This window comes from Cyprinus carpio, chromosome A2, assembly GCF_018340385.1.
Source record: "Cyprinus carpio isolate SPL01 chromosome A2, ASM1834038v1, whole genome shotgun sequence".
Lineage (NCBI taxonomy): Eukaryota > Metazoa > Chordata > Actinopteri > Cypriniformes > Cyprinidae > Cyprinus > Cyprinus carpio.
In genome coordinates this window covers 25,515,256-25,533,486 of record NC_056573.1, presented here as the reverse complement: position 1 = coordinate 25,533,486, position 18,231 = coordinate 25,515,256, and the positions used below count along the sequence as shown (strand labels likewise).

The 18,231-nt window shown below is 35.9% G+C and overlaps 1 protein-coding gene across 1 annotated transcript; it reads left to right on the top strand.

The window, feature by feature from the left end:
- The first annotated feature begins 961 nt into the window (after positions 1-961).
- LOC109079466 (C2 calcium-dependent domain-containing protein 4C-like) lies at positions 962-6,943 on the top strand. Its single transcript, XM_019094616.2, has 2 exons — positions 962-1,097; positions 3,078-6,943. The coding sequence occupies exon 2, from the start codon at positions 3,115-3,117 to the stop codon at positions 4,378-4,380; it is 1,266 nt and encodes a 421-aa protein (XP_018950161.1). The 5' UTR covers positions 962-1,097; positions 3,078-3,114; the 3' UTR covers positions 4,381-6,943.
- The last annotated feature ends 11,288 nt before the right edge of the window (positions 6,944-18,231 follow it).

Below are 18,231 nucleotides of genomic sequence, written 5' to 3'. Positions count from 1 at the left end.
CATGCATTTTCTCCAATTAGGTGACTTTTGGAAAAGTTTTCTGCTTTTGCATGAACAATATGGGTGTGCGTTTCCATAGTCCTCTCTTCAAGTTTCCAGGGAAACAGAGGCAGATCAGAGAACAGCAAATCAAACACAGTTAGGCCTACACATCCTCTTAGAGCACTATTTCATTCAAAATGCTTCTCTCTAACTGGCCAGCTATAAGATTCTACCAGTTGTGAATAATATACAAAAAAAGGTTTAGGTGTTTTGAACCCTGCCCATCGCAGCCTGCTCATATTATCCATGCGTCATGATTTTCCTGATAGAGAGAAGCAGTTTTCCTGCATGAGAAATGGCACACTGCCCATTTTTGGTTATGTTCAGAATGGCATACTGCAATACCACTCATGCTATTTTCTGCTGTATGCATACTGTGCTGTGAAGTACAGTATGTAATGTCTTTGCTAGAACTGTTTTGGCTTTTATAAACAGCACTTGATCTGTGCATATTTCTGTCCTAATTCAAATGAGGCGACTTTTTCACTGGAGAAAGCAATATTATGGATAGACGACTCGTATTTCATGCTTTGAAATTAAAAATGTCTTGATGGATTTGTTTCTTACAAACATGCAGCTTTTCTCATCACAAGACGTGATTCAGTATTCCATTTCAAATATAACTAATATTTACTTATTGCATAATTTTAAATAGTATGCATAATGAAGCTACATCGTAGTCTTTATTGAGCATTCTGTTCTGTTCCTAACATTGTCCATTTGTATTTTTTTTTTTAGGTAATAGGCAGTATACAATACATACAGTGCAATAAGCAGTATAGTATTCTATTCTGAACCCATAAATTGATACGGACTGCGAGAAATTCCAGAGTGGTGCGCGTTACCGTGCGCGCACTCCCACTGGCTGATACGCGCGCCCGCGGGGGGGGGGGGGGGGGGGGGGGGGGGTCGATGCGCTATTAAAGCCGCGAGTAGACGCGCAGTGCCAACAGACAGTTCTGTCCTGGAATACCGGAGACCCGAACGACGGTGAGACGAAAAACAACATATGGATTGAAGCACGCACTTCACTTCCGGACCACAAACCACTTAACGTAAGTTCAACTGAGATTCAACGGGTTTTTAATTCAAGAACAGCTTTGGAAAAGTTTAAATGCATGCGTTGTTTCGTTATTTAATAGTATTTTTACTCGCAGATGTATATAAAACTAAACATCGGCGCTAAATATCTGAGTATCAAACTATTGCTCATTAGAAATGTGTTGTGGAATGTGGAAATGGCAGTTGCATCAGTTTTACCGTGTTACAGGTGGTTGAAATGATCTGTTGTCAAAAATGGTTTTGTTTGTCTATATTTACAGAGAAAAGAATAGTATTTATCTTCGTTGAGTTTTAATTCAATATAAAATGCCACCTGTTGAATATTTTTCTCTCTTAAAAATATACCAGTTCCACGCAGTGCCTTAGGCTACTTTGTAAAAAATTAAGTAATTAACACTTCGACAAAAGAACCATAGTGGAGTCACCATGGTGTTCTTGGAAGTACCTTGGTTCCTACACTGTTTAAAAGAGCTCCTACATTAATTAATTACAATTTAAATGTAGTAACTGTTGTATTTTATTAGATATCATCAGTCATTATCAGTTCACATCTGCATGCAAAATCTCTCAAGTGTACCAGTTTCGACATTGCAGATGCTTTTTTAAAATTAGACAGCGCCTGATATTCTGCATATGATTTACTTTTGAACAAATTAATTCCCTCTTTGCAGCTTCATCTGCAGTCACAGATCAAGAGCTGCGCAGTCCGTATTTCACATCACAGAGTGCTGCGCTCTCCACACGTAACGCTAAACACTGACCTGAAGTGCAGCTGTTGCGCAGAGGACTCAAGGTGCATGCATCAAGAAATGACCTAATAGAGAGGGTTTTCAATGTTTATAGACTCGGGGACTCGCACCAATAAAAACTAAACAAGACTAATTTTATAACACTTTATAATAACTTTAAAATGACTAACATTCTTTTTTTTTTATTTTTTATTTTATTTTTTGGAAATTGCTTTGTAAATATGCCATTTGTAAATATGACATTAGCTAATGTTCAGTCTTTCAGGTAACTAACAAAAAATTGAATTAAAATTTATTGTTTTATCAGTTAAAATATTTAATATGACTAATTCAACGTACTTCATTTGGTTACCAGTAAAAATAATTTTTAAGGGTCAGATCAGAAAGAAATAACTCACTAAGGAGAATAATTGTTAAGGGTCAGATCAGAAAGAAATAACTCATTAAGGAGAATATATATCTTTTTTTTTTACATTGTAGAAATGTCATTAAATCTTTAAATTATAAACCCAGTACCGTCACGGACCCCCAGGTGTCCAGAAACCTCTGGTTGAAAATCTTGGTAATAAACATTAAAGACTGTAGAAAAATACTTGAATGTGTGGTTGGATATTGTGAGCGGGAAATACAACATAAATCAATATATAAATATTTAGGTAAGATAAAAACATAGTAGCAGTAATGTCTAAACCTACCAGGTTTTACTGAAGTCAAAAATATAATTTAATATGCCTGAATAAAACTGAACTACTAAATAAATAAATAAATAAATAAGATGAGGACAAGTCATTTTCTATCTTTTTTTTTTTTTTTTTTTTTTCTTTTTTTACAGTGTACCTGCACTTATAGTTAATAAAATGCACACATTGTGTTCTGGGGATTTTTGAAACCATTGTTGTACATTCTGCATATATTTCTTATGTGAATAAGTTTTGAGGACTGAATGTGTGATGAAAGAATGATGCTGAGTGCATGTTGAGCGGCATCTCCACGAGGTGACAGTGTACTATTGATAACGGAAAAGGAGACAGGTGTCAGCTGTCTGTAACAATTGCTTTTTAATGTTAGAAATGTGTTAACATATAGTGTCAGAATCTCCCAAGAAGCAACTGGGTGACAGTGTACCTAAAGCAGCGAGGAGGTGTAGCAGTTTGTATTTGCATTCATGAATCGCAGGTGTCAGTGTGGGTTGATGATATTTCGTCTCACTCTCTGTGCCCACAGGGTGCAATTGCACGTCTCTCCCAGACCCCGCCGAGAGATGTGGCTGCTGGAAAAGATCCGCGGTTCAGTGGAGGGAAAAGTTCTCCGACAGGGAGACTCTGCTGACAGACAGAGCAAAGCCCCCACCTACAGCAATGTCCTCACCCCTGACAAGATTCCTGACTTCTTTATTCCGCCCAAATTGGTGTGCTGCCCCCCAGAGGAGGAGACGCCGGAGATGAAGCCAAAAAACGGGCTCCATTCTTCTATATCCGATCAGACCATATGCTGCAAGATGCCACAGGGCAGTCCGCGCAGCCCGCGCCTCATTAACAAGTTGGCTGGAGACACCAAGAACTTGCTTAAAGCTGCAAACCGCCACATCATCCAGATTGAGAGTGCAGATGACTTGGTGGTCGGGGAAGTGGGCGACCTCAACACAAACGCAGACCCCCAGTCCCAAACGGCCATGTCCTTGCCCTACGTACCCAAAGCGCAAACCTCCTACGGTTTCGCCACGCTCATGGAAAGTCCTCACACGAGGCGAAAAGAGTCCCTCTTCCATAGCGACCCCACAAGTCCGCTCACCTCACCCAACACCCAACGCAAGTCGCAGGGCAACCACTTAAACCCCAGCGACTGTAACACCTCCCATTCCAACCCCTACCGCTACTTCAGCGGGGGGGAAAGCGACACGTGCTCCTCAGCCGAGTCCTCCCCGTTCAGCTCCCCTCTGTTGTCACGTTCCGCATCCCTCCTCAAGGTGTTCACCCATGAAACCCAAGCCAAAGTATCCCGGGCCAAGCGCTCCTTCGCCCGGCACAGTTCTCTCTCCACGGATGAATGCAGCTCTGTGGAGACCAGCCCGAATATTCCGAGGCGCTTTCGTTGCCCTCCTTCTCCAGCATTCCGAGGACGCAAACACGGAGGCAACATGGATCGCTTCACACAGCACACTGTCAACCTCCACAAGGGTGGAACTCTACGCATCTGCACAGACTACGACATTGATGCCACCAGGCTTCATGTCCGTGTCTTGGCGGCCGAGGACCTCTATGATAAGCAGTTCGATGTGAAGGCCATCAATTGTTGCGTGGCTCTGTACCTGAATCCGGGAAAGCTCCAGAAACAGCGGAGCACCATTATCAAGAACAGCCGCAACCCTGTCTTCAACGAGGACTTTTACTTTGACTCCCTTCCTGTTGCGCAGGTGAAAAACCTTGCCATCAAGATGAAGGTAGTCAACAAGGGCACCAGTCTGAAGAGAAATACCTTACTGGGAGAGAGGGAGGTACCCTTGAAGGAGTTGCTTTCTGGGATCTAGAGGTCAGACTTTATCTCCCACCATGGGGCAAACACACCGATGCAGTCTTCAACTAACAGAACCAGACAAGGAAATATCCCAGCTCTGATTTTGAGTGCTCAAAGTGGTTGGTCCCTTTGGTTGCAAAACTCTCCAACTAACTGCGTGCAGCTTCCTAACATGTTTACCAGCAGTGAGAGTGAATGGATGTACTGTATGTGTGAGATGTTCTGTATATACAGCCCATGAGTTTACAGGCATGCTTCGATTGTATGAGTTCCCAGGTTCGTGTTTGTGTTGAGACCAATGTCTTCTTGATTGCAGACCCTGCTGGGTCTCACTGTTGGAGACCCCATTAGATAAAAACAGCTCCCCATCCACATGGCGTATCTCCACAACAACAGCACATTCTTGTAGACTGAAGTTTTGAAGTCACTTAAGGCCAGATGCAAATGCATGCTTCATCAGCCTTAAAATGTACGAAAGTGACAAATATGTATATATATATATATATATTTCCCCTGTATTGCTATAATAACAGTGTTTCACCTTTTGCCTCTCTAATTCCACTCTTTAGGGTTTCAGACTGTGGCATTTCTCTCAGTCTCACTGTAAAACTGGACTTTTGCTCTTTTCTTTTTGAACGCTGAATCTGTGCAGTTAAAAACACCCTTCAGCCTTATTGAGTGACAAGCTGCTCACTTTGAGTGACAGAACTTCAGAGAGGGAGTGATTCGTGATTGGACAGAACATTTGACATCATCATGAATGTCATGACAATGTGATTTCTGTAAATATGTAGAAGGCTCTTTTAAATCTGCTTCTGTGTAGCTGCACCTGAAATCACTCCATATTCCCTATACAATGTTGACTAAATATTGCACAGTTTCGAGAAAGAGTTCAAAATACTACAGGAAACAAAAAGTGCCAAAAACTACCATGGTATTACCACATTTTTGGACATGCTTTTGAAAATGCCATGGCATTTTTTGCAGTAACTTGGACTGGCATGGGTTCTTGGGTATGTACTGTGGTAATCCCATAGTTTTGATATTTACCATGGTTATTTATATGAATATCAAAAGTATTGTAGTATATACCTGATCTGATACCATTGCTTTACCATCATCATTTTGGGGGCATGTACTATGGAAATACCTTGCTTTTGGGCAAGTACCAACTAATACCATGCCATTCTTTGAAGTACCATATGGCAGTCTATACCATTATTTTTTTCATGTGGCCCAAGTTTTTAGACATGTAACCTGAATGTATCATTGTATTCTTCGAATTGCCATTATACTTATTGCTTTACCATGGTACTGCTTTTGTAAGGGATATACAAGTAACCAAAAGTTGCACATGTTAAACTGTTATATAGAGGCTATGCTAAAATACACAATGCTTGCAAAGAAGTTTCTTCAGAACAAAAACGTAAGTGTTTATGTTTCTAAAGGACATTAACGCTGCCCACTAGTGCCATTTTAGTTTCAATCTCAGGTTAGGGAACATAGTGTATTTTCGTATGTGTGCACTTTAATAGATTACATTTTTGATTTGCAACACTTCATGGTGCATTGTGGATATTGTTTAGTAAAGTATAAAATTGTTTAATAGGACATCCCCCAGGAAATATGGAATTTCTCCATACAGTGTTTATGTTCAGAAAGTGTTCAGATGATTATTCTTCTATTAAATATGTGCACAGATTTTTGGCATGTTTATAGTAGATGTGTTTGTGGATGTTTTCCAATGGGAGCAGTTGCATGGCAGTGTTCAAGCCCTCAAGTTTTAATTTCTATTGTTATTAAGTCAGATGGTGAACATGTAAGATATAAGCTCACGTCATTTCTTCATGTCATCCCCTGTATTGGATCCACAGCACTACCACTATTTAGTACTGATACTCTTTTTTACAACAGAACATAACAGCGACTTCCCGCTTCCCCCCCTATTTTGGACATGTATTTTTCTCATTCATTTTCTCCACTGGTATTTTGAGGAAAAAAGGTGTTATAAAAATAACAGGCTGAAATGAAAATTCTGTCTTAAAAGCTTTATATCATATCTAAAAACCTGAAAATGAATTGGATTTTCACCTCACCCTACGGTTCCATTTAAATACTGTTGATTAAATCCAAGTCAGATAAATTTGGACTTTAAAATTACCCTTGTATGAGACACTGTAATGCGTCATACGTGGCAAGCTCTTTGTTTGACCTAAAGAGTGTCCTGTAATGTTCCTAAGAGCTCTTCAATCAGGTTACCACACTCTTCGGTTCTTGAGTGGATTCACACAATTGCAGCGCTATTAGAAGTGAGACAGATTGTCTCTCAGTTCTGGCTTCAGTTCAAGGCAACACATCTGTGTGTTTTTGATGAATCATTTGCATATTCTTAAGGGTGAAGTGTAATTTATGTGCCACATGTGACACCAAATGGAATTTCATGTTTTCTACTGGAACGTGAGTGATTTTCTTGTGCAAAAGTTGCTAAAGAGTTGTTGTTGGTTGCCACCTCTGAAAACTGTTTTTTTTTTTTTCCCCATTTTTTTGGAATAACATGCAGATGAATCACACACAAAAAAGTTAAATTTCAACAAAAAACATCACACAAAAATTGTACATGCAAAAATAGATCCATTGTCTAATATCAATAGTGTAGTGATGCATGAAGTACAGCTCACTTTCAATCCAAGTACCTTTCTGTTGGTCATCGTTACAAATCCGTGCGATCAACTTAAACCCATTATGAAATCTGCCTGGGGAAATCTTTCTCCAACATTCCCTTTTAAAATGTCTGAATTTTGACTGCAAAAAAGTTTTGAAAAGTTTTCATTTCATCTTGACCTCAATTGCTCTTTTAGATTTCCTTTCATGATAAAGCATGCAGCATATGTTTGAAATGATCAGTTTTAGTGCTTTCCCTTTAAATGCAGTGATTTAATTGATGAATTTGTCCTTTTCAAAAGCTTTTCCGTTTTTCCATGATTTATTAATTTGTACCTGGGTATTTTCAGCTTTGTTGGTTTATCATCTTTCTTCCTTCACTGAAACCACTTGCATGTCACTTTCACCAAGCTAAAAACATTTATTATTAAAGAGAAAAAAAAAGAAATGGCCCGCAATTACACTCCGGATATGAATCACTCCATATGTGCTTCATGTGATTTTTTTCCACACTGTATACTTCCAGGGTACAAAGATTAATTTATTAAATTATTTCCATTTCCTGTTGGAGCTCTTTTTGCTCTTTTTGATTGGCAGAGAATTCAAATTAGAAGATGAGAAATAGATTCCAGAAGGGATTCAATATGGGGGGTGTTAAATCATATTCATTTTCGTAACCATCTTCCTGTACGTGAGATTAAAGTGTCTTGCAAGTCATGGAAAATGAAGTGCCTATCCACTGTACTTGATTCCCGTTCCTTCCCTGAGCCCGTCACCAGCCGCAGCATTCCTATGCATGTGTACATAAACACCCCTCACCTGTGATGTGCCGTTTCAAACACAGAAATAGTGTGGTGTTTTGGCTTGTTATTCTGAAGGTGGATGTGGTTTTAATTAGATGCACTGTCGTCATGACGTTTGTTTTTGTTTGTTTGTATTAGCTTATTTCCAGTGCTTTATTTTCTCTCTGTATCTCTTCCTCTTTTCCAGACTGATGTTCTATTCATAAATTTACTGGATCATGCTATTGCTTTGTCTATTTTCTTGCTCAATAAATGTTGTGTAGATGGTGTACAATGATTGATCTCTGTCCTTTAACCCTCAGATTTGAATCTAGTCCAGAATGTTTCTGGAAAAGTGAACATGATTTTGTGTATTTGCAAGTGAGTTTCTAGCACACATACATTTTTCTGTGTTTGCATAGACACTTGTACAGATGTACAGCAACAACAGCATCTAAAACTTTAGACACATACAAATCCTTTGAGCTTCATAAAAGATTGAATTCAAGGAGTTATTTTATTGCATTTCTATTAATTTTACACTTGTAGCTGAATTTTGAAATCTTGAATGGTTAACAAAGAAAGTACAAATGACATTACTTTTCCAATGTTGCTTTAATTTATATATAACTTTTCCATTAAAAAGTTTGTGGAGAAAAAGTATTGCTAAATGAGGGTTACACTATATGGTACAGTATATTAAATTCAAACACTTGCATCAAAGGTTCCTGCAATTCTAATACTGACTTAATTTAATGGATTTGTAATATTTATACTCCCTAAGAAATGAATGTAAAAAATATGGCCCAATGCACCCCATTAAATTGAAGGAATTTTCTGTATTGATTTTTCACAAGTGTGTTACACTTATTTTGATCTAAGTATAGGGTTGAAAGAAATGTTCTTAAACTTTAATGTTAAAGGTGCTGGTAATTATTTAATAGTGGTGGTTTTATGATTTAAATGCTGCTGATATGTTAAAAGTATACGCTATACATACAAAACCCTACAGAAAACAGATAAGACCACCATAAAATGTGGTAACTGTTCTTGGTTTTTTTTCAGTATGTTTTGTCTGGGCAAGAAATCATGGCTTGTGTCCAAATGCCAGATTTGTTGTTTCTCCAGGTGTTTTATGGTGTTTTATTGTGAAGTTTAAGTTTATGGTGAAATGACAAAAATGTGTTCTTCACATTCAAAAAAGTAGGTTTTCATGTATGCAATGTGTTTTTTCTGACAAAAATTCAAATTTTTGGTCTCATCACACCATAAAATGACCATGTGTCGTTCCAAACCCGTAGAAGCTTTTTTTGTCTTCGGAACACAATTTAAGATATTTTGGATGAAAACCGGGAGGCCTGTGACTGTAAGTAAATAACAGTGTCAAGGTCCAGAAAAGGTATGCCTAAGTCGTCGTCAGAATACTCCATCTGCCATCAGACGTGGAATCTGGGTTATACGAAGTGATAGTAACACTTTTTGTAAGCGAAGAAAACAAAAAGAATGACTTTATTCAACAATTCCTTTGTCAACAGTCTCCTCTGTGTCTCTCCATACAAAAAGTGTTCCCGTCGCTTCATATATAACCCAGATTGCATGTCTGATGTCAGATGTAATTTTTGCAGGTGGTTACTGCTTCTTGATGCTGTACTACTGTCTGGCTTTTCACACTGTACAGTCATCAGAACAGATTTTAAGAAATTTCATCACTCGCTCACCAGTGGATCCTCTGCAGTGAATGGGTGCCGTCAGAATGAGAGTCCAAACAGCTGATAAAAACATCACAATAATCCACAAGTAATCCACACCACTCCAGTCCATCAGTTAATGTCTGGTGAAGTGAAAAGCTGTGTTTGTACGAAACAAATTCATCATTGAATCCACAATAATCCATTCTCCAATGAATTACCTCAATTTATTTTTATTAATCTCATGAATATGCAACAACAATAATAATACTTTTTAAATATAAGAATTCTTTCAATAGGATTTTCAGGGGGGTTTTTTTCTCATGTATTACTGATCACACATGTATAACAACATATTTAGCTGTGCTAACATTAGCCAGTACATGTAAACCAATAGGCAGTTTTTAGAGTTTTGTTTTTATCTGAGTAAGGATTTTGTGTTTCCGTGGATGATTAATGTTTTGGACAGGTTTGCTTTGGACAGATGCATTTGCATTTATTTCAATGGCAGTCAGTTTTATCGAAGTGACTTATAAGATGGTGCTCGTATTGTTCTGTTAAATCAGTTACAGTCACTGGAGATACAAAGAAAATGAAAGAATGATGTGCTGTTGGTAGCATAGCACTATGACAGATCCTAATTTATGGGTAGAAGATACACAAACCTAAACAGTTATGAAACTCAGGACCGTTTTTTAGAGAAGTGATAAAGTCTTTATCTTGGCTTTTAAACCCATAATGAGTTTTGGATTAGATTTGGGAGCTCTTTCTACTGGAGTAAGTGAGTTTGATGTCTTTAAAAGTGCTGCAGAGAAGTGCACAAAGGGAGCCAAAGAAAACATTTAAAATAGTTAAAGAGAAAATTCACAAAAAAAAAAAATTGTCATTATTTATTCACCATCATATGTGTATATTATGTATGTATTTGTTTGTTTGTGTATATTCAATCTTTTTTTCTTTTCCATTCAATTCAACATGCTTCAACTGATCAAATCAGGTCAGACAGATGTATAAACCTCTAACCAAGGGTCAACAAGTCAAGAATCAATAAGTATTACAATAAATATTACATGCACAGTAAGTTAGTTGCACTTATTTCAACAATGCACTGAAATTACAGGCGCTCTCGAGATGTAACAGCATCATTTTGCCTTATGGATGCTCATAGACATAAGTTATATTTATGCTAATTATAGCTTTCATGTTTGACTGAGCGATTGTGCCTCATTGTGGAAGAAATTGTTTGTCAGTCTTTCAAGTGGCTTTTCTTCAGAATAACAGCCAACTGAGAAAAGTCGGCCATACTGTGTTTTGGATTGTGGGTTTGGCCCAGGGTTTCTATGGCAACGGTGAAGAACATTTGCAGTCTGGTTTTGAATCCAGTTGGTCGGATCTTTGTGAGCAGTATGTTCTGTACATCTGCTTCGAAACATGTTTTCAAGGAAGCTTCTGGAGCGACACCCAAGACAGATCACACACTGACTGCAGATATTAGGCCAGTTTAGCCTAAACTAGTCTTTCTGGATATATTTACCCACTTTTTTAATTCTGTTACTGCCAACATAAACTTTTACTTTAATTACAAGGGCAGATCTGACTTACAAAGCATCTCAGTTGAAGTCATCGTAATAATTTCCTCAGCTGGTAGCAAAGCACAACAATACGAAAGGTCATTGGAAATATTGAACATTTTGTGATAGCTGACAGATTAGGTAATGAAACAAAACCAAGGTTTTTTAAATTTTTTTAATACCTGGTCAATCTATTAATATTTATTCATATTAATATTGAAAATTGATTTTTGTGGCGCTCGCCAATAGAAAAATATGTAATATTGACAGCTAACGGTTGAAATGGGTACTGGAGTCTAAATTCACAATATTGGATCGCTGTTTCTATCTCCTCCAGACTCAACACTCACGAGGGTTGCCAGATTGAGGACACGAAACGTGAACGAGCGCCACTGAAAATGGAAGGCCACGAGCCTTACATACTGTAAGTTGATGAGTTTTAAAAATTATCAAAGTTTTTCTGAAGTCTTTTAGGTAGGGTAGAATCTGCAGTCTCTGAGCCAGTTTGTTTGCTGGCTTCCATGGCTGCAATAGACTGTGTTTTCTGCCAACTGGCAACCCAGGGTGTCACAAATCAGTGGGCAGAGTTACTGACCCGTCTTCAGGTCTCTGATATGGCTTTTTTGGACTGTTTTTCCAAATGTATCAAATTGTAAGGGCAATTTCTTTAGAAAGCAGTTAAATTTAAAGTATTGTTCATGTCTGCAGCAGGAATAATCAGTAATAATAATAATGCATTTTGGATATTAATTTATAATGCATTTTCTGCCTGCTGTTCACTACAGTCTCTGTTACGAGGCCGTGTTGGAAACACAGTATCAACTTTATACTGGTAAGATGCAAAAATACTTCACCAAGTAAAAAATGTTGCTATGGCAACAAAAGAACCATTGTGTCCATATTTCATCAGATCATAGGAGCATTAAAAGTTAAGCGTAACTCACAGAAGTTTAGGAAATGTTTCCTCTAAGGCTTGTAATGGTAATAAGGCAGGTGCTGTGATCTTTCACCGGTTTTCCTTGGCGCCGCTCACTAAAAACAGCTCCATGGTTATTCCTGATTGGCTGAGCTGAGTCACTTTCAGAGTCAATGCAAAAGGGCATTAAAGCAAATTAAATGACTCTGAGAGGAGTGAAACTGCAGCATGATGTCTAACCAGACACATTTTAAGAAACAAAATACAGCGAATTGAAAATGAAGTTCATTTGGGAATCTTCAAAAACTGAGAATTATTTTTTATTTTCATTTATTTATAACCAGTGTATTAATGTTTGATTGCATTCATCATTAAGATATCTGTACTGTTCTCTGCAAATAAATGTAGTGAAGTTCGGTCAGTTGTGCATGATTAGACATCATCTAGAGCTGTTGTTTTGCAAATTTTTAATTTTTTTATGAAGATATAATACATAAAACATTTCAGCTATGAAACTTATTTTTTCTTCAGTTACGGTTTTAGTTAGTTTTTTGATTTTTGTTTAATTGATTTTATTTCAGGAAATAAATTCGATTTTATGTTATGTAATCTTTTAAAAAGAAATTGTCTAGTTGATTTCTACTGTCTTTGAATGGAATAGAGCTGCACAAACATCTCTTTTCCATGGAAAAAAAATGTATTTAATTATTACTTATATCCTATTATAGTACTCATTAATATTTTGAATTAGCTATTATTTTTGAATTATAGATTTTAATTTTAATTTGTTTTAGTAATTTTATGTATTTTTATTAGTTAATTAGTTTTGATTTCTATATAGTTTTATTTTATTTTATTTCATTTATTATTTTAATTTTAGTTTTGGTACTTCAACTTTAACTTATTTCAGTTAGTTGCCAAGTCTAAAAAAATTGTAAATATGAATCATATTTAATGTAATCTAGGTTATATTTATCATTTACATTACAGTTCTTTCGATCAAAGTTTTTGAAGATGATGGCGTATTTTGCAACTAGTTTGTCTAATTTGACATATTTGATTGGACTTTGACATCTTATTTTAACAATATACAATTATATGAGTAATTGTATGTTATTATTTGCATGCAGCATTGTTTTTCCCTGCTGTGAGCATCAGCACAGACCTGCGACCCACCAGTTGAGATGCTGCTCAATTTCCAGAAGTGTTTTTTGTGTCAAGCAGTCTTGACATCTGTAACCTTCATCCTCGTGAATTCCACTTTTTCTCCACAGCTCTCATGGTGCCATTACTGTAAATAGATCTGCATGAGTGTATGTGAGTGGGTTTGTGTATATGAGTGTCTCTGTGGAAACTGTCTTCATATAAATACCATATGACATATCCAAGCATATCCATTTGGGTACCTTCTGTAATGTCTGAAATAGTTTCAGGAAAGAAATCATCAAAATATGTTTTTTTAGCTATAAATATGTGCTGAATACATTCATTAAATCAATGAGGTTGTTTTTCAAATCTCAACATTCTTTTCCTGTTAAGACAGAAGGCAAGATTTTATTCATGAAACATTTCAGCTTCTGGGACTTTTTTCAGTTTCAGGTTTTATAGGTTTCAGATTATTTGAAAAACTAAAAGATAAATTTGACCTGTTATATTATAATTCAAATATAAACTTGTCAAGTTAGTTTCAATTGTCTTTATATAGAAAACGGATGCATAAACATCTCCTTTTCTATAGAGAAAATAACACCATTTAATTATTTTTGTTTATATATTTAATAATATTTTTATATTTTCAGTTTTTAAATGTTAGTATTCTATGTACTTTTGTCATTTTTGTATGTTTTTTTTAAATATAATTTTATTTAGATTTATTTTATTTTATTTTATTTCAGTTTTAGTTTGAGTAATTTTAGTACTTTAAACCAGGATTATTAAAGTTAACAAAAACTGAAACTAAAACCTTTAAAATAAACAAAATAAACGTTAACTTAAACAAAACAAAACAAAACAAAATATATAATTTTAGGTAGCCAGTGCAACATTTCTCATTTTCATTTAGTTTAATTTGATGTACTAAAATAACTAAAACTAAAACTGAAATAAAAAAAAACACTAAAAAACTAGACATTAAAAAAACTACAAACAATTACAAAAAAGCACAACAAATTTACTGAAACTTTAAAATGAAAATAAAAACAGAAATGTAAAAATAATAAAACATTCAAAATAAAAATCTATAGTATCTTGCTGATAATAAAATAACACTGCTTTCATCTTGAACCTGTTTTATTTCAGTTACCAGAGAAACATTTCTACTTTTTTTAGATTTCACTTTTGTCCATCTTTAATTTATTTTATTTTATTTTATTTTATTTTATTTTATTTTATTTTATTTTATTTTATTTTCATGACACCCCCAACATGAGGATAAGTCATGTAAATAATGAGACAACCTGCTTCTTTAAGTCTGGTCAAAATGAAAACAGTAAAAATTTCTGAATCTGAAGTGCTGGCTATTGTGTTGCCAAATTTGAACCAAGTGAACAATACAAGCAAAAGCAGGCAATAATTAAGTCCTAATTAAAACACAGGGCCCTTTACTCACTCTGTGGAGAAGGTGCGGGCTGGGAGTTGTGTTTGATTGGTCGGTGTTCTCCTCCCAGACGCCTTTGAGTGTGTAGATAAAAGCTTGTGTGGTGAGTTTTGATGATTGCGAGGCAATGGTGAATAAAGGAGCCAAAACGCTGCCGCACACCAATCACAGCCTAATCAACATGAGCAGTGCGCTATCTGCTCTAAAGGCACAGGACTGCGTATTCAGCTGCTATTTATAACAGATCAAATGCTGCTGGCCGCTCACTGATATTTCAGTCAAAGAACAGCGCTGTGGGGTTTATTAGATGCCAATTTAGGTTCGACCCCAGAGCTTTTCTCTCTAGCCTTTATTGGGTGATTATGACCCACTTTATATCCTGAAGTGTGCACGTAAATAAATGCATGTGCACATATTGTGCCACGCTGATTGTGTGTATTTAAACAATTAATCAGAATGCACATAGATGGAAATCAATAATCTGGTCAAGAGATCCACCCAGTCAACAAGCAGTCGATTACTTTTTTGCTTTTGTGTTGCTGCCATAGCAACATGAAAAGATATTTTGCTATTTTATTTCTAATTTGGGTATGTTGAATATGTTAATTTGTACAACAACCATTAACCTTCTTCATGTGTTTAATATTTGTCTTGTGTCAGATATGTATTAATATTTATTATACATTTTGTTTTATATAGCCTACTCTTTACTAAATATTTAATCACGCTACTGCCCTACAGTTGAGTGGAATTCAGTGTTGTGAATATATCATTGTAGCAATTACAGTGAAAAGCTGTACTGTACGCGTGCATTTGTTGTTATCGTGAAGCCATCCGCCCCTTTCGTGGAATTTTGTACCCGCTCATCAAACTTCCACACTGCCACAGCAGACATTGGGAAAAGAAACAGAATTAATCATTCACATTTTTAGAAGTCAGTATACCATCAGAATGATGTTGAAACTGACATTTCAAGGGGAAAAAATGTACATACAGTTGCAGTCAGACTCATTTCAGTGTTTGAGTTTCTACATCTCGGCTATGTAAACAATATTTCATAATCCACGGATAATGTGTGGGACGACACTTTTTTTTCTGGCAGGCTCCTCACTTAAAGGTGAAGTGTGTGATTTCTGTGCAGCTGGCATCACTGTTGGATGAGCCAATGTTTCTGTGTTGGGCCGCTTAAACAGATGATTGTTTTGATAGCGCCGCAGTGTTTACTACATTCAGGAAAAGCAACTTACACATTTTTGCTGCCTATTAAGATGAAAATGGAGGAAATTAAACACATCATCTTTGATATAATTCATGGTGATCCAAGCGTGAAGCACTGATCAGATAAGGCTTGTAGCATTGAATCGTTAGTGTCATGGAGCACTGTTATAAAAAAGAATGTACACAATTATATGTAGTTTACGATTTAGATTAACATTTTGTAATTCCATTTTTTGAATGCACATGACTGTACTAATTTAATACACATTTCAGATCTTACTGTGAATGATCAGTTGATTATTTGAAAGAAATCTGCACCATTTATATAAAGATCACTCTCTTTTTAGTATCCAATCAGCTGCTGATGCAGTGTAATAAATAAAATGTTATGCACCAATAGATGCTCTACAGTGAATGGGTACCGTCAGAATGAGAGTCCAAACAGCTGATAAAAACATCACAATAATCCACAAGTAGTCCACACCACTCCAGTCCATCAGTTAATGTCTTGTGATGTGAAAAGACATTTTTAACTTAAAATCTTTGCTTTTTAAAGTCTGTAATCCATAATAACGCTTCCTCTAGTGAAAAAGTCCACATGAAAATCCACAGACAAATCTGTTTTGGCTTGTAAGCGGTGCTTGATCTGTGCATATTTCTCTCCTGATTCAAATGAGACTTCTTTTTTAATACTGGAGAAAGCAGTATAATGGATAGAAGACTCATATTTTAGCTGGAAGCAACCGTTTTTGAGCTATTGCTTTAATGTTAGTTATAGACTGTTTTTGAACCTTACAGCACGTGGTGTATCATATTATATATAAATGAACAGCATGAACATCCTTCAAAACATCCAAGAAGAAAAAAAGTCCAGTTTGGACTGACATAAGGGTGAAGTAACCATTTAAAAAGAGCCTCAGTAATCCTATAAAGCATTTTCACTGCTGGAGAGCAGACAACATTATTCAAACATCATTTCATGGGCTATCATGTATTTTCCCACAAAATTAGCACTCATTTGCATTTAAAGTGGGCAGATTCACTTTCAGAACTGCTGGGTCATCATAGCAATGAGGGGCTATTTGGCAGTTGAACACAGTACTTATGGTTAATGAGTGTATGATTATGTGATATTGATTTGTTCAGTGTGCCTGAAATGATATATATATATGTCCTCAAGAGTCAGTAATGCCCAAGCTTTTTTGTTGCCTTTTGCACTGTTACATTTTTTCTTTCAAACTCAAATACGAATTTATTTTTTATTTTTTATTTAATATTGCATTAATTAAAAATAAGCAAATGAAAAAAAAAACAAATATTATTATGGAAAAATTAGATAAACCTTTGGTGTATGGGGAGAAAAGTCTGAACAATAAAGTTATTCTTATATATATTTTTTAATATGTCTATATATTTTTTATTATGTTTTAGTTATTTTAATGCTTTAAGCAAAAATGTTGCATTGGCAACTTTTTAAAGTTTAAAAATGAATTAATGATGGATTTGTTTCTTACAAACACAAAGTTTTTCTGTTCACAAGACATTAACTGATGGACTGGAGTGGTGTGGATTACTTGTGGATTATTGTGATGTTTTTATCAGCTGTTTGGACTCTCATTCTGACGGCACCCATTCACTGCAGAGGATACATTGATGAACAGGTGATGTAATGCTTAATTTCTCCAAATCTTTTCTGATGAAGAAACAAACTCATCTACATCTTAGAAGTTACATTTTCAGCATTTAAATTTCAGCATTCATTTTTTGGACTAACTGTTCCTTTAACTTTAACCTTTCTGCAAAGGTTGCTTCATCCGGCTTCTTAATAGTGGTTCATTACACAATCCACAGTAAATTGTGTCATGCTAACATTCATGACATGAATCTGGCACAATGTTTAAAATCAATTTTAGCCATGCACTCAATCCTAACATTGGTATCCTTTGGAAGTCAAGTAGATGATGTGTAGGCGTGGAAGTGTTAATGTGGGGGCGGTCATTAATTTCTATTATGTTATTATAAGGTGACAGAAGTGCAGAACGAGTCATTTTTGCAGCCTACTTTCAGTGAATAATGGGTTTGGACTGGTGAAGAAGTTGTGCGAATGTTTTCACAGAATACTGAGCTTTTTATCCCAAAAGATCAAATAAAATTCAGTTCCTTGAATGAGTATTTGTCCCTTTGGATTATCCATCAAAACCATGGTTGCATCGCAAAAGACACTAAAGCAGTTTATATAATTACTATAATAAGTGTGTGATCAGAAAATGCAAATTGCAGTATATGTTATCATTAGTGGATTGTTTACATACTAATTGCGAACTGTGTACTGGAGTTCACATGAATTGAACCTTTTGAAACAGACCTTTTTAACTTCAGTAACCAAATGAATCAAACTCTGACGTCAAACTGACTGGGATCACAACAGAAAG

Excerpts from the sequence above, each read along its gene's own strand:
- LOC109079466 (XM_019094616.2), top strand. The coding sequence starts at position 3,115 with ATGTGGCTGCTGGAAAAGATCCGCGGTTCAGTGGAGGGAAAAGTTCTC.